Source organism: Callorhinus ursinus, unplaced genomic scaffold, assembly GCF_003265705.2.
Source record: "Callorhinus ursinus isolate GAN/ISIS: 27379988/994484 unplaced genomic scaffold, GSC_fseal_2.0 scaffold9, whole genome shotgun sequence".
NCBI classification, from domain to species: Eukaryota; Metazoa; Chordata; class Mammalia; order Carnivora; family Otariidae; genus Callorhinus; species Callorhinus ursinus.
The window spans coordinates 764,741-788,739 of NW_027397071.1; the positions used below are offsets into that span (position 1 = coordinate 764,741).

The 23,999-nt window shown below is 45.2% G+C and overlaps 1 protein-coding gene across 3 annotated transcripts in view; it reads right to left on the reverse strand.

The window, feature by feature from the left end:
- The window catches only part of HAO2 (hydroxyacid oxidase 2), a 33,164-nt gene extending 9,829 nt beyond the window's left edge, over window positions 1–23,335 (reverse strand). For 2 of the 3 annotated variants that reach the window (XM_025872613.2, XM_073896053.1), the window contains exons 1-7: window positions 23,202–23,335; window positions 13,103–13,241; window positions 11,047–11,198; window positions 8,880–9,163; window positions 7,319–7,528; window positions 2,952–3,110; window positions 2,518–2,587 (exon numbers count right to left, since the gene is read on the reverse strand). In XM_025872613.2, coding sequence (XP_025728398.2) covers window positions 2,518–2,587; window positions 2,952–3,110; window positions 7,319–7,528; window positions 8,880–9,163; window positions 11,047–11,198; window positions 13,103–13,241; window positions 23,202–23,292 — 1,105 coding nt within the window. In that variant the 5' untranslated portion in view covers window positions 23,293–23,335. Of the gene's footprint in view, window positions 1–2,517; window positions 2,588–2,951; window positions 3,111–3,763; window positions 3,862–7,318; window positions 7,529–8,879; window positions 9,164–11,046; window positions 11,199–13,102; window positions 13,242–23,201 lie in introns of those variants that run through there. The other variant, XM_073896054.1, reaches the window with a different exon arrangement.
- Between the last annotated feature and the right edge of the window lie 664 nt (window positions 23,336–23,999).

The window sequence follows — 23,999 nt, forward strand, 5'->3', positions numbered from 1 at the left end:
GGTGGTATCTCATTGAGGTTTTGATTTGGATTTCCCTGATTTGGCTGGCTGTTCTTGCTGATCTTCTGGGGGAGGGGCCTGTTGCCGTGGTTCCCAAATGTCTTTGCCGGAGGCGGAATTGCCCCGCCCTTGTCCGTCTGGGCTAAGTAATCTGCTCGGGTTTGCGCTCGGGAGCTTTTGTTCCCTGCAAGCTTTCCGTATGGCTTTGAGGACGAGAGTGAAAATGGCAGCCTTGCAATCTCCGCCCTGGAGGAGCCGAGAACTTGGGGCCCCGCTCCTCAGTGCGCCCCCAGAGAAAAGCAGTAAGTCACTCCCATCTCCCTGGTCTCTGGCCGCACTCCGTGCTCACCCGGCCTGTGACTGAGCATTTCTATCTCTGGCACCCGACCCCGTGTGGAGTCTCCAAACCCAGCAGATTCATGCAGTGCACTCCCGCGCCGCTCCTCCCGGGGGAGGAAGGGGAGTCTCCCCGGATCTGCCGCTTGTTGGGTCCCTGCTGGAGGAGCAGTGGCCCGCCTGGGCCGCGGATCATGGTTTATGGCAACCTCGAGCTTGAGAACCTGCGCCTCGTTTCCGTCTCTGCAGCCGGCTTCCCCGCTCCGATACCTGGAAGCTGTGCCACACTCAGGCACCCCCGGTCTTTCTGTGACCCTGAGGGTCCTGAGACCACACTGTCCCTTGAGGGTTCCACCACCCCTCCCCCTCCCCCGCCCTCTATCCTCCTGAATATCACCTCAGATTCACTTCTCCGCACGTCCTACCTTCCAGAAAGTGGTTGCTTTTCTGTTCAGAGAGTTGTTGCTATTCTTTCCTTTGATCTCCTGTTGAGTTCGTAGGTGTTCAGAATGGTTTGATCCTTATTCAGCTGAATTCATGAGACCAGATGAAATCCAGGTCTCCTACTCCTGCGCCATCTTGCTCTGCCCCCTACCCCAGGGGTTGTTAAGTGTAAACTTTTGGTAGGATAAAAAAGCTTTGTTATTGTGAATTCCCCCAACAGGGTTCTGTTAAAAGAATATCAGACATCATTTTGCAAGGATGGGAGAAAATATTTGGGGGAGCAGGAGAAGTCATCTAAACCTCCTGGAATCTGCAGAAGCTCATGGGTCTACCCATCCTTCACGCCCCTCCCTCCCAGGGACAAAACACACCAATATGATATCTGTTCATGCTCATGCCCTCCCCCTCCCTTACAAGAGGGCCTGGGTGACACCAAGTCATTTACTGACTTATCTTCACAGGCTCTTAAGAGTGTGGCTCTGGTCCAAAGCTGATGGTCCTTGTCTTCCATGCCTTGATCTATTCTTCCCCCCTTTTTTTCTTTAATTAACTTGCTCAGTGGGAAGGAGGATGGTGCTGGCAGTAATGCTTCTCTAAGTTTTCTATTTGTATTACTCAAGCCCAAAAGTTGAGTCTGCAACCCCAATGGACACTACTAACATAACTTGGACACTGAGTATAAGACACTTGTCTAAATATCAGACCGAACCCAGACTTGAGAAGAACCTGGACATCCTGCCTTGTGCTCAGTACATGGCCGATGCTGTGTAACATTTATGGAAATAAGTTAATGGCATGAAAACGGTCTTAATTTCACATCAGAGCTCTTGATTCATTATTTTCTTACTTCTGGAGACAGTGTCTGCTATTACCAAATTTTAGAATTGAGGAGTGAACGAAGGTCTCATTGGGGTTCATCTTGTCTGTCCTTTCACATTGTGATTAGTTAGATCTACAGCAGACAAAGACAATCAAAGACAGAGCCATAGGCCATTGGCATTTGGGTAGGGTAATTCCTTTCTATGAGACTTCTCCAGACATTTTAGGACATTTAGTGTTCCTAGCCTCTGAGCACTAACTCCCGGAAGTATCCACCCTGCAGTCTTTGTGCCAACTGGAAAAAAATAAACTCAAAACTCTAAAAACAATTCTTCCTGAAGAGGGCAATCATCGTCGATCTTAGTTGAGAACTACTATTTTATAGGTCACTGGGATCCCAGGCTTTGCTAAAAACGTATAAATTTTTATGAGCACTACTTTACAATAACTTCATTTTTTGACTGAAGTCCACCTGCATGGAACTTCGAGATGTTCCTGTTTCTCTGGCTTTGGTTACACAGGACGGCACTTCTGTTTCCCCCTTCTCTCTTCCTGCTGTATCTGTCTCCCCACTTCCTCCATGCTTCCTCCTTGACATAATTTCTCAACTCCCCACAGCCCATGAATATGAAAAAATGACCCACAGAACCACACCCAACAAGCCTGCTTGTGTGATCTGAGCAGGCCAGAGCACAGGCGGACCCTCTTTCCTATAATCTGAAATTGCATTTGCTTTTGTGGCAAAGGTATCACCTTTTGAGTTTGTGTTCAATCTTTGTCTGGGGCATCCCTTCCCTCCTCTCTCTTCTAGGCAGCCACTGGGCTGGGGAAGGGGAAATAGAAGGAGGGGCCACCACTCCCGTTCTGTAGCCCTCAGGCCTTCAGCTCCAAATCAGGAAAAGAATTGTGAAAACTTACCTGTCAGGGTCATGGAAGTGTGGAATTCATTTTTTATAAGGTTCAGAACTTCCTCAACGCCATGTTCACCCTGCTCCCAAGATGGGGGTGGGGGAGTGGGGAGAGACAAAAAGAAGCGTGAAGAACATTCTGCCCAGGTGCTGAGTAGCTGTTCTAGGTGTGCTCCCAGCTGCAGTGGGGAGGATAAGGATGTCTGTGAAATTGGAACTACACGGAGAAGATAGGGAAGCAAAGAGGAAAAGATGGGGGTGAGGGGGCCTGAGAATGTGAAACGCCCTGCCGAGGAAGCGGGAGAGGCGGGCAAGGGGGAGCTGTCCCTCAGGATCTGTGGCACCTGAAACGACAGTTCAGCTTGGATGGCAAACCACAGTAAAGCCCGGGAGCAAATGAGAAGCCCAGTATCTTCCCACTGGTTTTCACTGTGCCACTCTCACCTTATAGGCAAGACCCCACAGGACGGGTCTCCCCAGAAACACACACTTAGCCCCCAGGGCCAGAGCCTTGAGCACGTCGTTGCCAGTTCGGATCCCACCATCCAGGTACACTTCCAATTTCCCTTTCACGGCAGCCACCACTTCTGTCAAGGCATCGATCTGAGAAAGAGACATGCACGGCTTGAGGGATTTCCATTTTTCACTCTCGGGGATCATGGGGCAGAGGTGCCCTCAATGTGGGTCAGGAACAGGAAGTCCAAGTATAGTGCAGCTACGTTCCCGAGCCCCATGGACTTTCTTTTTATTTTTTAAAGAGATTTTATTTATTTATTTGAGAGAGAGAGACTGTGCACACACAAGCAGGAGGAGGGGCAGAGGGAGAGGGAGAAGCAGGCTCTACACTGAGCAGGACCCTGGGACCATGACCTGAGCAGAAGGCAGATGCTTAACCGACTGAGCCACCCAGGCGCCCCGTGAGCCCCAGGGACTTTCTGCAGGCTCTCCCTCTTGCCATTTTCTGCCCTGACAGAGTGTAGCTTCTCTCTGACTCCTTGTTCAACCACCTACAGCTTGGAAGAAACTCTTGGTTCCTCTTCACATCCTAAAGGGGATATTTTCCATTTATGGTCTTCACTTTAATGTTCTTTTTAAAGTGCATTTTGACTTTTGGTTTTCTCCTGCCCTCTCTGTTTCTAGGGCGGCACAGGTAGGAATGCTCTCCATTGCTAAAGCACTGAGTCCTTTTGGTAAAGCAAATGTGTCTGGACCACAGCCTGTCTTGTGTAACTGGGATGCCCATTGTTCCTTAACACATCACATTTGAACAACTTGTTCCTGACTCCCGTATGGGTTATCTGAGACATGGGTTGGGAATGCAAGCAGCAGTGCTGTCGAGGTAGGGTTGCAGACTCTGAAAGGCAAAACAAAATCAGCTTATCACTTGGCCTGGTTTCTCCCCAGACTTTGTCTCTCACCTTGCCTCCCCTGTTCCAGGCTCTGCAGCTACCAGGTCTTGCCAACCCACAGTGCCCCAGACTGAGCCATAGTCCTGAGCACCTCCGAGTCTAAGAGGAGGGGTGACAGCAGAGTCTGGGAGCAGGGTCCTTGAGGACAGAGTTTTGGAACTGTCTCAGGGCTCCTGTTCTATGCCTTTTGGACAGACAGCTGGAGAGGAGGTGAAACTGGGCCCTGGGGGACTTCTGCTGCAGAAGGAATCAATGGCAATTCTATCTCAATGAGATCCTTTGGGTGACTGAGCAGAATATGTAATCAGGGAGGAAAGAACTTTGTACTCTAATTTACAAGGGGAGGAGAACTGAATACTTTAGACTTATATGTGATAACTGCTGAGAATGCATGTCCAGATAAGGAGTATTTTTATAGCCCCAGCATGGTATTATTTGGAATATTTCAATGATATTGGGAAAAAGAAATAAACACATCTGTGCAAACTCTTCCAGTGAGCTGTATTGGACAATGGAGCTGATGGAATTTGGAGAAACAGACCAGGGAGTCAATTTTAGCCTAGGGTACAGGATTGCTTTAGAGTTACTTTCGATAGGTCACAATAGGACATTCATTAGAGCCTTCTGGGGACAATAGCTAGCTGACCCTTTTTTCCAGTTCCAGGAAGAAATACAGGAAATATATGGAACCTTCTAGAGATGGGAGCTTCAAAGAGTCATACCCCTCACAGGGAGGGGTCTGGGGTGAGAGGAGTGAAGCATTGGCCTCAGGCACAAAATTTAAGGAATGCCAAAACACTCAGATAAATAACATTTGGATGTAATATTTAAAAATCAAATGGCAAACTTTGACCTGGGAGCAAGGGTGGGTGAGTGCTTGTTTTTGTAAATAATTTTTTTTTGGATCTGGGGTCAGGATGACAGAGAGATGTGTGGAGGCAGGTTATGCAAGCACAGGGACAGATCCTATTTTTATTTAAAATGTTGATATTTTGTTCACCATGGAACTTTTTGCATTAATTTTAATTTTTTAAATAGTGCATTAAACTATTATTTATCTTTTTTTAAAAGATTTTATTTATTTACTTGACAGAGGGAGACACAGCGAGAGAGGGAACACAAGCAGGGGGAGTGGGAGAGGGAGAAGCAGGCTTCCCGCTGAGCAGGGAGCCCGATGTGGGACTCGATCCCAGGACCTTGAGATCATGACCTGAACGGAAGGCAGACGCTTAACAACTGAGCCACATAGGCACCCCTAAACTATTATTTATCTTACAAGTTTTTCTGGCACCTTCTCAAATTTTGAGCCAGAGGTACCTCACTAGCTTCACACCAATCTTGGCACTGTCCCCTTGGGTTTGGTTGTTAAGTCAGATGGCTTGGGAGAATGACGTGTTGATCGGCATGATGCGGAAGGAGAAATTCTCTCTCTGGTTCCTACCTTTGCCAACAGTCATTCTCTATTGAGGAAGTGCAGTGGGGAGCAATTACTCGGCCTCTTTCTCCATGTATTACTCAGTCCTCCCCCCCAGGGAGCAACACTAGCTAAACTGATTCATGAGCCTATTGCATACTGTTTTATTAGAGTTATTTCAAGAGTCAACATTCTACTCTATTTGCTGCTTGCTGGTGGTGGGCTCTATTTTGTTTTCTGTTCCTACCCATAGGCACAATTGGGAGTGCTCAAGATCTGTTACACTTTATAGCATCCTGTTCTGCCAGTTTCTGGGTGTGTGGGAGGTGGCCTGGGGGCATCCTTGCAGGGGTTGGGTGAGAGTGCTGGCATGTGCTCTGCATATCTACTTTCTCCTGGGGTCACAGGTCAAAATTTGGGATGGGAAGTGGGATGCCCAACTGTTCCCTTCAATCAGCTCTTATGGAGAGCTACAGTAACCTGTGCCCCTTATTCTCTAAGTGGGCTTGTTATTCTGTGCCTGTTCTCTCTCAGTGAGAGCCTGGTGGGGAGGAAGGGGTGAGTCATTGGCACCTTAAGCCTCCAAGCTTCACAAGCCTTGAAATGTACAAACTGGTTGATACGCCTTCTCCATTTCCTGGAATTCGTCTTAAAGAAGTAATTGAGACTGTGCTAAAGATTTAAGGATGGTCATTGATGCGTTGTTTAAAATAGTGAAGGCTTGGAAGTCATCGGATGTTCAGCAATAGGCAGTTGGTTATATAAATTGTCCCTTTGTGCTCTACACCATTAAAAATGAGAGAAACATATATACTGAAATGAAATGATGTTCTTAATATATTGATAAAGTGAAAAGAGAAAAATTACAAAATAGTATATAGCTTTTTAAACCTAAACTGTCATCTTTGCATTAAGAAGTTGATAAAAAACAATTCCCAAAATATTGTCATTAGTGATAGTGATGAAATTAGGGGTGATTTTTATCTTCTTTTTGCATATGTACATTTTATAATTTATCTGCAGTGAACATGTTTTACTTACGTAATAGAAAGGCCAAAAGAGAGAAAAAACCCACTTCCCTTTTTTTTTAATTTATTGATTTTTATTTTTAGAGAGAGGTGAAAGAGAGAGAGCATGAGCGGGAGGGGCAGAGGGAAAGGGAGAGAGAATCCCAGGGAGAGCAGAGTCTGCCGTGGGGCTCTATCCCACGACCCCGAGATCATGACCTGAGCCGAAACCAAGAATCAGAAGCCCAACCCACTGTGTCACCCAGGCGCCCCCACCCCACACTTCCTTTACTTAAATCAAGTAGTGATAGAAGAATCTCTTGAAAAATATAAGCTATGTATCTCCAAGAAAATAAATCAACAATTAATTCCCATTTAAAGATTCTTTCCTTTGCCTGCCTCCTTTTCGTCTGTAATGGACATAAATTCAAAAGCTGGGGGAAAATCACAGACTGTCACAAATTTTTAGAAAAAGATTCATATGGCATTTTTTAGTTTTACTGTGAAAAATGGTTATTTATTCGTTTAAGTGAGGTACTGTTCCTTCCCAGGATGTGTCATATGAGAAAATATGTTGTTACACTCCATGCACACAGGCAGGCTTTAAGCTGAACACTTCCTCCAGAAGGCAGGAGACCTCAGTGCCTTTGGAATGTCTCGCCTAACTTTGTGAACTTGGACAAGTTACTTAACATCTCTAAGCTCCAGGATCCCCATCTGTAAAAGAGTGATGATGCTATACATCTTGCAGGATGGTTGTGAGATTTAGAGATGATGTATGTGAAGTTTGTAAAAATAACCTGGCACACGCTAGACTGTTAATAATTAAAAGTTCTTGCAATTAACAGTTACATACCAGCATATGTGGTAAAGGAGAGGGGAGTGTGGGCCAAAGTGCACAGAGTACCATGCTGTAGGCATACTCGAGCACACACACACACTCACACACCCACATACCCCCTGTGAAGTCACCCTACTTACAGAAGCAGGAACGTCATCAAGCTGCCTCCCACCATGGTTGGAAACAATGATGCCATGGACATTGTGTTTCACAGCTAACTCTGCATCCTCTTTTGTCAAGATCCCTTTAAGGATGATGGGCAATCGCGATATGCTCTGAAGCCAGGAGAGATCATTCCAGCAGAAGGATGAGTCGATGGGGGACATCTGGAAATAAGGCATTGAATATCTCTGTGGGGAAGAAAAAAGAATCTTAGACTTGAGCTCATTGAGGATTGTTTGATCCATTCCAAACCGAGACAAATTCAGATAGCCACCTTTCATAAGCCTTAAAAGAGTAGTAACAGAATCAACAACACTTCCAGCTCCTTTTCCTAACAAAATTTGTGCAAAAGAATTACTATCTCAACTGCTTATTCATTAACCATTAATTGTGCCCTGTTCTATAATTATGCCAGGATCTGGGGACACAAAGACAAATAAGACACAGTCCCTACTTTATTTTTTTTATTAAGTTCAATTAGCCAACATAGAGTACATCATTAGTTTTTGATATAGTGTTCAATGATTCATTAGTTGTGTATAATACCCAGTGACACAGTCCCAGCTTTAAAAGAATCTCAGAGTTTAGTTGAGTGAAGGGGATAAACAAAAGCATTTATAGGCCGATGTAACGTGTTATGCTTGAGATATGCCCAAGGTTATAAGAACTAAGAAATACTTCGATAATCCTGAATCAGATACTACCTTATATCTAACCTTGGCTCACCATGTGAATCACATATCTGTAAATCCCAATGTGTCTCTGGAATCTGAGATAAGGATTCCAGAAAACTTCAAGGCTAATTTGTGGTTAATGAGTAGAACTGTTGAGTCACTTGACTGAGTATCACAGCCGCCCAGTGGCTGAAAAGGCTGTTATCATTATCTCTAATGTAACCAAGGGACTCCAATGTTGCCAAAACTTTCTTTCGCTCTGGGGCATTCCATCCCATCCGACTGTAGGATTTTAATGGGGAAGTGGCCTTTGCAGTCACCTATTTCAGATTCCAAACAAGTGTCCTGCAGTTCCAGGGAGGAGTTCTAGGTGTCGAGAGGTACTGACCCTCAGTTCTCAAGGCAGCAGGGTCAGAGGCCTGGGCAGGCTACACTCTGTGGGCCAGTCACCTTGTCTGTGAGCAACCTCTTCAGGAGGTCGGTTTACCTAAATGTGCCATCCAAAATGATCATCTGCTAAGTGTCCCATGGTGTAGACAGTGTTGGAAGAACTTGGTTAATCTACTCTCTTATGCCATGAAAAATCCTTTTCCATAGCTTTCCTATTTCTTAACAACCAGCCCTGGCCAGAACACTTCTGGGGACAGGTTGGGTAGCTCCAGGACTGAGGACGTTTTGTGTTCTAGCCTGCTCACCTGGTAGCTCTGGATAGCAGGAACCAGATCTGCTGTTTGAACCGGAGCATCTGCAGTGTCTGGCAAGACCAGGTCCTCAGTGACTTTTTGTAGCAAGAGAGAAGGGAGGAAGGAGGGGAGGATATTTGCCTCCTGTCATGCCTGACCATTGGATCTGGTATCTTTCCTACCTCTTTAGGTGAGCGAAGGTCTTTCAGCAACAAGTTCATCTTTAAGTTCAGCTGGTTTCGAAAGTCACGTCGCCTGTTGCCAATTTTGGGTGCATCCACAGTGATGACCAGAGCTTTGAAACCCAGGGATTCAGCCCTCTGGACCAGCTGCTTGTTGAGCTGCCGGTCTGGCTGCATATAGAGCTGGAACCACTTGAGGCCCCTGGGGGCTGTGGCAGCAATGTCTTCAAAGGGACAGCTAGCATAGGTGCTGGTGATGTAGCAGATCCCGGCTGCTTGGGCGGCTGCAAAGCCAACAGCACAACTCAGGTTGGAGGGAGGGCAGGGCTCTGGGTCCAGGGGAGAAGCCCTCACAGTCTGTGCCACCTCTGGCCTGTTTGCCCTCTGAGTGGAGATAAAGCTTGACTTCATTCTGCTTCCCACTAGGGCAGGAGACATAGGGGGTATTTGGTCAGCCCTGGAGCGCCCCCCTCCCCAGCTGTACAGCCTGTCCTCCAGACCCTGTCAAGTGTCCTGGCTGGAGAAGTCATTCAGTCCCCGGAACGATTTTGGTTGGACATGCTGCAGCTTTCTGATGGGAGAATGGGTTGCCCGTGAACTCGTTGATGAAGCAGAAGGGAACTAAAGAGGACAAAGGGTGAGGAAATGTGATGCCAGGGGAGAAGGCAGAGCTCTGTCCTGGAGAAAGCATGATATCTGAGTTAGAAGAGTGCTCGTTCTCCCCACTCTTAGCTGTGCGCCTTGAGTCTCATTTTCTTTGTCTGTCAAATGGGGGGAAATAATAATACCTCTCTTATAGGGTTGCTGAGAGATTAAACACGATACTAGATATGGAAGCGTTTTTATGTGTTTTATTTATTATTATTATTTTTTAAAGTAGGGCTGGGCGTGGAGCTCACGATCCTGAGATCAAGACCAGAGCAGAGTTCGAGTTGACGCTCAACCCACTGAGCTGCCCGGGCACCCCTGGAAGCGTTTTTAAAATTACTAAGTGAAAAAAAAAAAAATAAAATAAAATTACTAAGTGATGTGCCGTACAAAGGCTTAGTGATCACGAGGTTGGCGAGGGTGGTAGTGACTGTGATGTTGACACTGCTGCATATTTCTCATTTCCTACTGTGATTGTTGTTTTCAGTAGGATTCTCCAGTAGGTCAACGTCACTACCACTCCACAACCCGCGGGCAGAGACTCTGGCCTGATCAGGATTTAATATTTTCAACTCCTAACATCAACAGGAGATACTCCATTCTTCAGCCCCACTACAAAAACAACACCACACGTCCAAACGTGAAGATTTAGTAAAACAGTCATAGTCCTACAGGATATTCATATTGAGCCTAGCCAGACTTGGCTCCTAACCAGACAGATGCCACTTGCAGCTCCAGAATCCTTGGATTCATTGCTTCCTATATCACGGAGTCAAAGGAAAAGATCCCAGGGAAGTCCTGGGCAACTTGCAAATGAATTATTTCCTAGATGTGACGTAGAGTAAAGATTATAAAGGGAGTCACAGGACTATTTTCAGCCCTTCCCCTCCCCTCTTCCTTCTCCTTTTTTTTTTTTTTTTTTTTTTTTTTTTTTTTTTTTTTAGTGCAGAGGGATGAGGGAAGAGAATAAGGGGCTACTAGGAAGGAGACATATGCAATAGGATAACAAAGTCAGTCAAGAAGGGAAACACAACATCTGGGCAGGAACACCTGCCCAGGGCTTTGTTAAGACCTCATGTCATGACTCTCACCTCATCCGAAATTCAGAGACTCACCATTCATCCCCAGCCCTGGCCCATGAGCGGTCAGGTCAACGAGAGCCCTGTCCTTGAAGCCACGCTGAGGACCCCTCCCCCGCAGACTGTGAGTGGCCTGCATCCCTCCTTGACAAGATGACCTGCTTGATTTCCACATCTTTTCATCTGTAGCCGCCCTCTCTAACCATTTGTTATGGGCCCAGCACGCTTCCGCTGCGCCACTCTGCTTCTAACCATTTGTTATGATGGAAATGGATATTTTCTCAAACTGAGATGAAATGTTATGTGAACATCCTTCCTTAATTCTGACCAGATTGCTGTCCCTAAGCTCCCTCTGGGAGAAATCCTGCTATTGTTCTGAAGGATACCTGCACAATTCAGGGCCCCTGGGAAGGGAGGCTCGAGGTGAAGCTGGGTCATACCTCTGGCTGTGCTCATTTCTCCGTCTGGCCAGACGAGGCAGTGGAAACCTGTGGGCGCAATGCCAATGGGGGCCGTGATCTCCTCCCCTTGGACTGCGGTCCGGGTGTCCACCTCTTGCACATCTCTCAGGTACCGGGGGCGGAGGCGGATTCTGTGCCCGGCAACAAAGATTCTTCTATTACTCTCCAGCATGCAGCTGCTGTGTGGGGCTGGGGCCTCCAGATTTGGGTGCAGGTGTACACCAGACTGGGTCCCAAGAAACCTCTGGTGGGGTCAGTTGGCTGATTAAGCCACACGGACCAACTTTCCTTCAGAAAGCCTTTCCCAACATCCTGGCCCACATTAACCCCACTTCCTCTAAACTCCCAGTGCATGTGTGGCCCATACCACCTCTGGCCTTGCTCTGGCACAGATCTGTGTATTTGAGTCTTGCCTTCCTGAGCAGACTCTCAACACTTGGATGCTTTGATTGATTTACCATAACGAGGATTAGAAAAGAAAAGAATAAGCAGGAAGGAGTTCTAGGTGCTTTGCTCATAGGTTAGAAACAAGTCTCTATAAAGTAAGAAAATGTCTCTAAAAGAGGACAAATCCCAGAGAATGATCATGGTGGGGGCTTGTTTTGTTTTATTTTGTTTTTCACTAGAAGCTAATTCATTGGAAGATTTGACTTAACTACTGCTTTAGAAAAAGGTAGGGAATTCACAAATAGTATATATATAAAATACACTTTTAAGTCCAATAGAGACTTAGTCTCAGGGTCCAAAAATCCTTATTTTTCACAAAATATTATTATTCCCATATACAAATGTAGAAAGGTTTTGCTAGATATATTGTTTGTACAAACTTGGGTAAGATACACACTTCATCTGTGAAATGGGAGAATAATCCAAACTCCATAATTGTCTCATGAAGACAAAATGAGCTAAAGCAAGTAAGGGGCCTAGTATAGTGCCAAACAAGTATGAAAATACAGAACGCTGTGTTCACATTCCATCCCATTTTTCAGTTTTCTCCTGACCTCTCTATTATAGGGGGCAGCAAGCTGTTTTGTAAAGGGCAAGATAGTAAATATTTTAGGCTCTGTGGACCATGCAGTCTGTCCCAGTTACTCAGATCTGCTGTTGTAATGCAAAAGCAGCCATAGACAATATGTAAATGACTGACCATGGCTGGTTCTAATAAAACTTTATTTATAAACACTGAAATTCAAATTTTATATAATCTTCACCTGTAACAAATTATCATTCTTCTTTTAGTTTTTTTTCAACCATTTAAAAATGGAAAACAAAAATTCTTAGCTTGTGGACCATCCAAAAACAGGCGGTGGGCCCGACGTGGCCTGTGGGCTGTTTACCACGCTGTGCCCTACCCACTGCTGTTCCAGCCCAGCTCTTCTTTGAAATCAACCTTTCACCCATAAGACTCTTTGGGTCTCGGGATGCCTGGGTGGCTCAGTCGGTTAAATGGCTGCCTTCGGCTCAGGTCATGATCCCAGGGTCCCAGGATTGAGTCCTACATCAGGCTCCCTGTTCAGTGGAGATCCTGCTTCTCCCTCTGCCTGCTGCTCCCCCTGCTTGTGCTCTCTGACTAATAAAGAAATAAAATCTTTTTTTTTTTTAAGACTCTTTGGGTCTCTATATTTCTTGTGTCCCCTCTCCCAACAGACATTATCTCCTTCAAGCCAGAAGTTTAGGAACTCCAGAGATTTAGGCCTACCCCACCAGCTTCTCTTCCCTGCCCAGATAACTGGTGACCTTGGACTCTTGTCCTATCTTGTTGGGTGGCAGAGTTGCTGGGATGCAGAGGGAGGGTGACTCGTGTTAGTTCTGCAGAGGCAATAAGATATGTTTTTTTCTCCATTTATCCTCTCCCCGGCCACCTGCCCGCCCCCCAAGAAGACCCCCCAAAACCCAAAACAATAACGACAAAACCCATTGATATATCTTGAGTACTCTGTGTTCTTTGGAGGCAGAGAACAGGGCTGCTACCTTCCAAGGACCCCTCACCCAGTGCACCTTAACTTAACAAGAGAAAGGATACAGAAGACCAGACTTTTTAAATGCTGCCATGTTGTCATCACGGGTGAAGCATTCATCAGCTCCTCCTTCAATAAAATCCCAAGTTGACTTAGAAAGATGCTCCTGGGCATAAGCCTGAAAGTCTGTCAAACACACCAAGGGCATTTCTGGACCTTCAAAGGAAAAACCAAAACCAAACAAACAAGACACTGAGAATGCGTCAGATGTAGAGGAGAGAGTAAATGTGGGGGCTATGGCCTGAAGCTTTTTGGATTCAACAATAACCCCCGTGTATTCCTTATCCCAATGGAGGTATTACCAAAGATGCTGATCCCTATGCCTCCATTCTCCCACTCCTCATACCCAAAGGCTGATTATCTGGTGTTCTAAATATCCCTCATGTTTGTCCCCTCATCTCTACAATTCCATGGCCTCAGATCCGGTTGAGGCCATGCCACCTCTTGTAAGATTATTACAAAAACTTCTTCTCTTTGTCTCCTAGCCTCCAGATTCCCTCTCTATCTCGTCTCCCTCCAGGTCCCTGGATCTTTCTGAAATGCAAGTCTGATCAAATGCCCCTGTGATGGTCATCACAGCTTTCCTGGACCAGCTCCTAACTGTCTTACCAGCTTCATTTCTGGGTGGTTTTTCCTTGTCATTTGAATCACTACAAGCATTTCCTGAACATGCCCAAGGGCCGTTTCTTACCTTTTGGGGAGGAGATCATCAGGCTGGGAAAATTGGGGCCGATCTGATACTATTACCCAGGAGTTCCTGGGAATCTCTGGATGAATGAATTGCTTGGGGCTCTGACTGATATCAGGGAGAAGCTTACCGTTTTTGACTCCTTGGCAGGGTCATTGAACATGTTCACTTTGAGACCAAGAAAACAGCATATGTGTCCTCCATTCATTCTCACCCCCATTCTAAAGTAAACCTGGAGGTTGGCACTTCTGATACCCCCTCTGCCCCACCTAAAGAGGAAAGAAGGCATGGTTTGAGGCTAGATCCATCTAGTAGGGGCGAGGACAGTGGGAATTCTAGCTGCAGAGATGCTGAAGGCACTGGCTGCAGTCAAGGACAGCATGTGGAGCTCCTGCAGGAGAGGGGCCCAGCAGGAAAGGCTGAGAAATCTGTAGTCCATAGTCCGGGGCATCTCCCTGGCAGCTGGCAGTGGGGTGAAAATTAGCCAGAGGCTGTCAGTAGAAATGGAATGAGTTTTAAGTCATTGACTGAGGGACTGGGATAAGTCCCAGGAACTAAGACTTCAAACATGAATGGGGCAGCTCCTTTAATGGACAAGGGGGCCAAGGAGGTCAGATGAAATGTGGAGTGTTGGGGATCCTGATGGGGGTAAGGATGGGGCAGAACTGGTAGAGGGAATCCAGGACCATGCCAGAATCTAGGCAAGTCCAACAGAGAAGTAGCCTCAAACACCTACCCAAGGGGCTAAGGAGAAAGAAGTTATGGCAAGCAGAAAACATCCCTTGGGATGTGCAGTGAGGAATTTGGAGCGTAGCCACAGAGCTTTTTATAGGTAATGCACTTTGTCAGTGGGGTGGGCAAGGAGTCATTGAGGTGCTGAGTTGAGTTTGACAAGGTACAGCAACCATGTCTAATTTATCTCATTCCTGCCCGACCCTTCAAGTCTCCGTGATTTGGGTTGAATGAATTTCTCCTTGTACTTATCCATCAGTATTGTGATCACTGATTTAAACCTCTGTGTACATAAGAGTTAACAGACCAGGCTCGAGAATGCTAGCCCTCGAAAGGCCTGCTTGCAAAGCTGGATCTTGGTTGGAGTCTGGGAACTTGGACTTCAAGAGGGTTCCCACTACTCTCTGATAAGAATGGCATGGCTCACTGGTCTAAACTGTACAAACAACGTGGTTTATGCTGAACATCTGCTTTCCTTCCGAAGGTCTAGAATTTTGGCATGGGTTTGGCAGAGAATGTCAATATGACCAGCCCCCAACAAAAAGCCTTGGGCAATGAGTCTCTAAAATGAGCCTCTGTGGTGTTCAATGCTTCACACATGTTGTCACAACTCACGGTTGGAGGAATTAAGTGCATCTTGTGTAATTCCACTGGGAGAGGACTCTTGGAAACTTATACCTGTTTCCCTCTAGATTTTGCCCCATGAGCCTTTTCCCTTTGCTAATTTTGCTTCTCATTCTTTCTCTGTAATTAATCATAGCCTCAACCACATGCTGTGTCCTATGTGTCTTCCTAGTGAATCCCTGAATTGGGACCCCCAACATGCTTTGTCTCCCCAGGCGTTCAGATGGTATGTGACAGCGAGTTGCTGTTCGTGAATGTTCATTATTTGAATGTAACATTCCCCCATCTGTCATTTCTGCCTTGTCAGATGAGAATTCTCCACCAGGTTTCTACTCCCAATGTCTCAACTAATCTCCATCTCCTATACATTACACACTCACAGAAATACTCTTCTGCAGATTTCTAGCATAAAAGCTCAACAAAGCTTGGGTCTAGTCCAAGAGAGATGGCTCAGATTCACTCAGAATTACTTGACTGGAATTGTGGGAATGAGAGTATCTGGAAACTCTTTGGAAATAAAGAAATGCCCAGCATCTTTGTATACACCAAATATTTTATTATGGCATTTCTATTTACCATTTCTTTTTCTGTCTACTGTTTCCTTTCTACCTCCCTGTGAAGTAGACAGAGAAGGTATCCGTGTCTTCATTTTGCATTTGGAGAGAATGAGGCCCAGGATATGGAATAACTTGTGAAAGATCAGTCAGTAAATTATGACAGGAGAAGCCTCAGAGTCATGTCTTCTGATAGCCCCTAAAGATAGACATTCTCCTTTTTTGATTTCATGGTGCAGAGCAAAATAGTTGGTTCACATCAACTACTTGTTTCATTGAATTTAAAAGAATTTTGCAGGGTGAAAATATAATTATGATGCATTTTTCTCTTTTCATAGTTTAGTGAAGTACTGAGCCCATTATTTTTATCAGAGGTCCAATATGAGGCCTCTAGTTGAACAGGACAACTTCATTGTTCAAAGCCTTCCCCACATTAGGAAGGGAGACTTAGCACTATATGTTTTTATGTATCTCCGTTTGATCCATACCAGACTTAAAGCTGCCAGAAATTCAAAGGAGGATCTAAGTTATCGAGTGTTTTTTTGTAGTCCCATTTTATTTTGTCTCCACTGCAGTATTTTTTCTTCTTTTCTCCTCTATCCCAACTACCCAAGAAGAAGAGAAAGTGGAGAAAAGGGTAGAAAGGTAGAAAAGTCTCTTGCAAGAACTTTAGCTCATTGTAGGTCATTTAATTTCTTCAGGCTTTTTGTCTCTTGGTAAAAAAATGGTGAGGTACAACTAGCATATGGGAGATAAGAAAGCTCAAACATAAGAGCAAGGACATTCAGTGGTACCCATTGCTCATGACTGGAAAATCAAGCAGTTTTCCCTGACTGGGAAAGAAAGAATGACATAGCAAGTCTGTTGAATCACAGATCTGTGCCTCTGAAACAAATAATGCAATATATGTTAAGAAAAAAAAAAGAAGAAGAAGAAGAAGATAGCAGGAGGGGAAGAATGAAGGAGGGGAAATCGGAGGGGGAGACGAACCATGAGAGACGATGGACAATGAAAAACAAACTGAGGGTTCTAGAGGGGAGGGGGGTGGGGGGATGGGTTAGCCTGGTGATGGGTATTAAGGAGGGCACGTTCTGCGTGGAGCACTGGGTGTTATGAACAAACAATGAATCATGGAACACGACATCAAAAACTAATGATGTAATGTATGGTGATTAACATAACAATAAAAAAAGGAAAGAAAAAAACCTAATGATGTAATGTATGGTGATTAACATAACAATAAAAAACTAAAAAAAAAAAGAAAGAAAGAACGACATAGACTATGACCAGTAGGTATTTCAAGGCAGACCTTTTCTTCAAGATTGCCATTTGATCTAATGCAATTAGGCTAGATAAACAAGTTGTCTGTCTTTGAAGATTTTAGATGACTCATAATTAATGTTGGTGTCACTTTAAGAATCTGGTTTATCAGAGCTTCCACTTGTGTGAGAAACCCCAGGGTGTTCTGTAAAAAAGGTCAGGGCAGAAATCACAGGGCAGGTCGTTGGGATATAAGGGGGAGCAAAGGTTGCTTCTGAGGTTCCAGCTCCAGGTGCAAGTGTTTGATGATGAAAGGTGGTGTCCTTGAAGACCCTCTGGCCTGGTCCCCTGGGAACTTATGCCAAGTTTCTCAATGGAGCGGGAGAGATAACATCAAGGCTATACTTTGGGGACCTTGTCTGAGGGATTACACTGTTCAAGGTTGGCTGGAAGTGCTTTAATCACTGTATATGCGGTGACAGCCTCAAGGAGAGTGGCTGCAAAGCCTACAGCCATTACTATAGCAACGGTAGCATTGGGAGGGGAGACATGGCAGCAGGAGGAGGCCCTGGTAGTGGAATGTGTGGTGGTAGAGGGAGGGGGAGTCCAGGGCTGGGACCACAGTCAGTGTCAGGACCAGAGAAGACATGAATCAGCAATGCTTGTGACTGAGGCTCATGAACTCCTAGAGAGTGCTCCAAATGGGGAGGAAAGGTCAGGGTAGAGGAGTTGGATTTCTAGGCACAGCTGGTCAGATATCAATCAGAGTGCCCATAACACTGGGGGGCCTAAGGAACCAAGGATTGCATTCATGTGGGAGCGAGGGAACAAGGGGCCCAGTGCAGGTCTGACAGCCACCAGCCTAGTCAAATTTGCTGAGAATTGACTTAGGTTTCTATCAGCCCAGGATCAGTTCTGGTCTTTCTCCTGAGCCCTCAACATGGTATGAATTGAGGACTCAGGACCCCTTCCGGGCCATGATGCCCATTTAAAAAAATTTTTTATTCTGTTTTGTGTAATAATCATCTCTCTTCTTCAGCCTACCACCCCTCCACTACTCCCATTAGTTGGTTTTTCTTTTCAGTAATTAAACTTCTCCTGACCTGTGCTCATGTTCTACCATGAAGAGTAGGATGTTCTGGTTCTGCAGAACCTCTTCTGCAGGAATGATAGGGAATGACTCCTGCCTTTGTTTTACCCCAGAAGCTTTGTTTATCACAAGTTGAAGGAGTTTTTGAGGTTCTGAGGGGAAGCACATTTATATTAGGGATATGCCTGCCCTGGAGCTATTGTGGCCTAATTAGGTCATCAGCTACCCACTGCCCCACCTCCCCAGGCCACAAGACCACAGAGGATTAGAAGACAATAAGAGCTGCATCAGAGAGAGGGAGAAATGTGTGCAAACTCACACCTTAGCCGAATTTAAAATTAACCTAGGTCTTCTATCTCCACATTCAGTGCTCTTGCTGATATACTAGGTGACTCTTGCAACTTCCCCTGGATAGCCTGGCAATGGTACCTGAATTCACTGCTCCTTATTTGAGATCTAGCTTCTCAGCATAAACCTAAGGCTTCCAGGGGCTCCTGGCTGGCTCAGTTGGTGGAGCGGGAGACTCTTGATCTCGGGGTTGTGAGTTCGAGCCCCATATTGGGTGTAAAGATTGCTTACAAATAAAATCTTAAAAAAAAAAAAAATCCTAAGGCTTCCAGAGATTTATCTACCCTGGATTTCATCATTCCAGGTCCTCCTCTACTCCTTCTGACCCAACTTGGTTAGCCGATATCAGCCAGAAGGGCTGAGGTTGGAGGTAGAGCACAAACTGGACCAGTGAACTGGTCAGTGGACTAGTGATGGCAGCAGCAGGAGAGGCAGCCTGCTTTGGGGAGCTTACTGACACTTAGAGTTATATGAGCTTAGGCAAGTTACTTCCTCTCCCTGGGCCTCAGTCTATCATTTGAAAACTATTGGTTTTTATATATTTCTTTTAAATCTCTGCCAGGTTTGAAGCCTTTGAACCTTCACATTCTGTGCTTCCCTGGCCAGTAAATGCAAAGACCTCATTTAGATGAGGACGTGTTAACATTCTAGTCCACCATTTACTTCATGGCAGTATAGTTCAGGACGGGGAACCAGCACATCATTTGGGCTTATTTCCTAACACCAAGTAGCTGGGTACTCACAGCCTTCCTTCCCTCTTGCCCCCCAACCTTGAGGTCTCTTTTTCTACAAGCTGCTCTGGTCCTGGAGCGCCACCTATGAGGGTCCAGCTCCAGGTGCAAGTGTTTGATGATGAAAGGTGGTGTCCTTGAAGACCCTCTGGCCTGGTCTCCTGGGAACTTATGCCAAGTTTCTCAATGGAGCGGGAGAGATAACATCAAGGCTATACTTTGGGGACCTTGTCTGAGGGATTACACTGTTCAAGGTTGGCTGGAAGTGCTTTAATCACTGTATATGCGGTGACAGCCTCAAGGAGAGTGGCTGCAAAGCCTACAGCCATGGCTTCAGTGGGGACCTGTTTGATGGGTCACAGCACCCCTTCCCTTCTACAAGAGGGTGTGGCCTCTCACCCAACCTGTGTTCCCTGCTCCCAGACCCCGGGAATCCATCTTACTACCTGTGTATGCTTCTTCCTCCTTCCTCAGTTTATCCAAACCATTGACTGATTTCTACCCCCTCCCACCCCGGGAAGTCTTTCTCACCTCTGCTTCCATTTCCAGGATCTTTCCCATTTCTTTCCCTTTTCTGTTTGCAAACCAAAAATAACTCCACTGTGGTGGATGAGATTAGTGTGATGTAGTCTCTTGGATTAAGAACAAAAATGTAAAAAAAAAAAAAGTTAATATTCTTTACTTATTCTCACCTCCTCTAATTAAGCCCACTTTTCCTCATCTCCACCATTTACGAAAAGTAAAAGAAACTCTGTATTACATAATTTTCTTGGTTTTCAGTTTCAGCCTATGACTAGCAATGCAACAGCATTGCTTTATGCTTTTTGCATTGCAAATATGCCAATTTTCTGCTACTTTGCAAATCAAGTGGGTATTTCCAGTGACCTGGGAATCCAACCACTATTTTAATAGCATTCTTTCTATGGGAAAATATGTGTTGAGTTCCAAATAACTTCCAAGTAGAGTTTTGGAGCACAGCCATGTTATAAATTGTGTGCTTTCTATGGGGGCGTTGGAGACTGTTTAGGGCATAGTGGGAGACATTGATCCAAGTACTCATATGGTGTTTTGAAAGGTTGGGGATTTTCTAATTCTATTGAGCAGGGGAATAATTTGATTACACAAAGACCCTTGGAGACAGCATGATGGCTCCTTGATAATAAAATGACAATAAAATCGCAGCCATTTATCAAGTGCTTTATGATGCGCCATGCACCGTGTAGCTCGTTTTATGTGCATTACTATTTCAACCCTTATAATAATTCCCAAACACAAATGTCATTATCCCCATTTCACATGTGAGAAACCTGAAGTTCAGAGAGATTAGTTAATTAATACTTTGCCCCACATCACACATGTGGTAATATGTTCTGCCTTCCATGGCCTGGCTCTTAAGCATCATAAAAAAAAGCAAATGTGTACAGCCAAGTGTGGTTTCTAGAATGAGAGAGTTGGCATTTAAGGGCCATGGGCATATGTAGCTTTGCTCGACAAGTTCCCTCAACAAGCTGCAACTCAATCAGAAAGTAAGAAAATTTCATTATTTGGCTGGTCATAAACAATAACCAGTTAAGCAGGTAAACAATCTAGCAATCTAAAAGCACTTTTCCATATATTATTCCATTAGAAGCCCACAATAACCCAGGGAGACAGTGATCAGAGAGTAGATGTGCAACAATCCCATTTTATAGATGAAAAAATTAAAACCCAGAGAAGCCAGGTGAATTATCTGTGTGCACAAGATGAAAATAGCAAAGCTGACCAGGAATCCTTCTGACTTGCTGTGGACATAGTTGAGCTGGGATGGAGTACTTAGTGGTGCATTAGGACACATTCGGGTCTCTGTTTTACAGGTTGGGAGAGCCGCATAAAGTGAGCTTGGCCAATTCTCACACAATCTAGGCTTTTGGGAAAGGTGTTCCAGGTGGAGATCACTGCTCCTGCCTCTTCATTTGCTCAAACAGACGGCGTGTGTGAAACAGACATCGCAAACTACATGAATGTTCAGAACAAGCTCTGAACTCTGTTCTTCTCACCACTGACTTTAGGTCTTACAGGGGCATTTCTGTCTGAGAGTGGTAGTCCCTAGGAGGAGGTAGCAGGAGAGAGATGAGAAAAGGCAGAGAGCCGTTGGAAATGCGGAAGACCAGCTATGGAATGGAGCCCTGTCTCTCTTTGCCTTCCTCCGAGCACCTCTCGCTAGGGCAGTGACTCCGATTGTCTTTCTGAAGGGTATTGCTTTCAGTGGCTAATATGTTCCCTAAGGCATTAATAGCTGAGGGAGTCCGTGAAGTCAAGAACTTAGACTCTCCTAAGCTTTGTAACTTGGCCCACTTGGCTCCAACCTCAGCTCTGCTACTTGCTCACCATGGTTTTGTGAAAAAGTGGTTCGTGATAGAAGAATATTAAGGATCCCATAGGGCCCTTGTGAGGACTAAACACTATAGCCCATGTAAAGTTCCTAGAACAGGGCCTCATGTAGAGTAGTCCTCAATAAATGGTAGCTTCATGTGCATTATTTCCCTTGTCAATGACATGTGCATTCTCATCTGAGGCTCTGGAGGTTACAAGTTGCTTCAGTTCCGTGCTAGCATAATTTAGACCCTGTGTCAGGTCTACTGGTTAGTTTATCCAACACGATTTACCGAGTACACACAGTAAGCCAGGAAGGCAGAGAACTTTACTGCTCCTCATAAGCTCCCTGACATCTCCCAGTTGCTAAGAGATAGGCAGGGCTCTGCAACTCGTTCTGGCCAGTGGGCTAGGGGGGGAGTAACGTGTTAAACCCTGGGCCAGGAATTTAAGAACTGATGTGCGGCCCTTCATCTTCCTCTTCTTTTGGCTACAACGAAGTAGAGGCCATGCTCCCCGGAAGGCATAGCTGTAAGATAAAGGCAGCTCTCGTCCCTGAATCACCACTCGGACAGGAGTAGCCCTGGAGATCAGCTGATCTTGTCTGAACAAAAAAATAAATACTCATGTATTAACTCACGAAGACCTCAGGGTTTATTCTCTACTATAGCACAGCCAAACCTAACTAATACATACATAACTAGGCATTGTGCCGAACAATAAAGATATAAAAAAAAAAAAAACCTTTTAGGATGTCAATCTCTGCTCTCAAGAAGCTTATAGTCAAAGAAGACAGACTTTAATAGCTCATTCTCTGTTAGTTGCTATGGCATAGAGTTAACAGGAGTCCTTTCCTGGGGGAAGTTATCAGGGGATTTAGGAATATTCCCATTGCTTCTCAGGTAATATCCATAGATGATGTTCTACTCCATCTGGTTTAGACAAGCTCCAATTCTCAGCTTACCCATAAAGTGAGGAAGTGACTATCTTAGAGATCTTGTACAAATGAAAGGATCCTATAAAATGCAGAATAGCCTAGTGGTTAAGAGTAAAGTTTGGGGACTTTTGCTTCCTGTTTGGAGATAGGAGAACGCAGAAAGTCATTTCTCCTTTGATTCTATTTCAAGACTCTCTATTTTGTTCCACTCATCTATTTGTCTATCTTTATACCAATACCACACTGACTCAATCATGGTTCTTGGGCAGTTTCCTCCAGATTGATCTACAGATTCGGTCTGACCCAGTCGCAATCCCAGAAGGCTCTGCGTTGGAGGGAATTGGTACCTAGTTCCGTGCAAGCTTATTTCTCAAAGAAACTACCCCAGTCCAATTGTTTGAGAAAAGTTGACTTCTCTGCCTTTTGGAAGTGATAGCCATGTCACTAGTTTCTTCTGCCAGTAATCAGGAAGCAATGGTCAAGTTACAGTGTACATTCCCGAGGGCTGGGGCTTTTCCCTCTGACGGACACCCATAAATATTCCATTGAGTGGTTTCTAAGACTTAACTTCGCTAGGCATAACCTTCTCTGTAGTGTCTTTGAAGCAAAACCTTCCTTTGCCAGTCCCCTCAGTGTCCCTTGACCTGTCTCTATACAGCCCCTTTTGGCCACATCGCTCCCCTTGAAAACTCACGATCAGCACCTCTAATGCCCACATGGTCTCCCGCCTCTCTTCTAGATCTCTTGCCGTTTGATCTGCTTCCCCCTTTCAAGCGCACAGAAGATACCCAGGAACAAACCTGATGCTAGCGTCTTCCAGTCCCTGGGGAGAGTGGTGTCCAGAGGCAGCTGTTGGAAACCTGGCTTACCGCTGGATGTGGCAGGAGACATAGGTCACTACCCACAACTCCTTGAGTTCAGAAGCAATTCAAGGTAATAAGTTAATTTTCCAGCTTGGAAGTAAATGAGCAACTAGGTCAGCACAAGGTTAATCTTGAAATGAACTTTGTGGGTTTTGCAAAGTCATCTCAAATTTGAGTGAGTTGATTACACAATTAAACTCCAAAATAAAATAGTTGCTTCTATGCTCCCAAGCCATATAGTTTCCCAATTCGTCAAAGATGGTTTCAGAAAGGGAGCAGGTGATTTCAGGTGGAGAATTACAAAAGCATCTGTGTTGTAAAGGAAAGGCTTGTCTGGGGATGTTCACTGAATAATTTAAAATAATTTAAAATGTCAATAATTTAAAAATCATTTGTCCGGGTCCTTCCCTCTGGGCATGCCCCAGCTCTTGTCACATCTCCTTAGTAGTGTAACAAAAATGAACATTTATTAAGTGCTTACAATGGGCCTGACATGTTGTCTGCATTATTTTACTCGATCGTCACCTGCAGCCATATGGGCAGATATTATTTTCCGCATGTTTTCAGAAGAGAAAATGAAGTTATTTAACTTGCCCTTTCTTCCCTAAGGAGCAGAGTAGGGATTTGACTCTAGCCTGCAGCCACCATTCGGTGGCATGTGGAGATTGTAGGCAATTCTGTGGACCACGGCAGTGGGATTTGTCTATCTTTTAGGATCTGTGGTTGGAGCAAAAA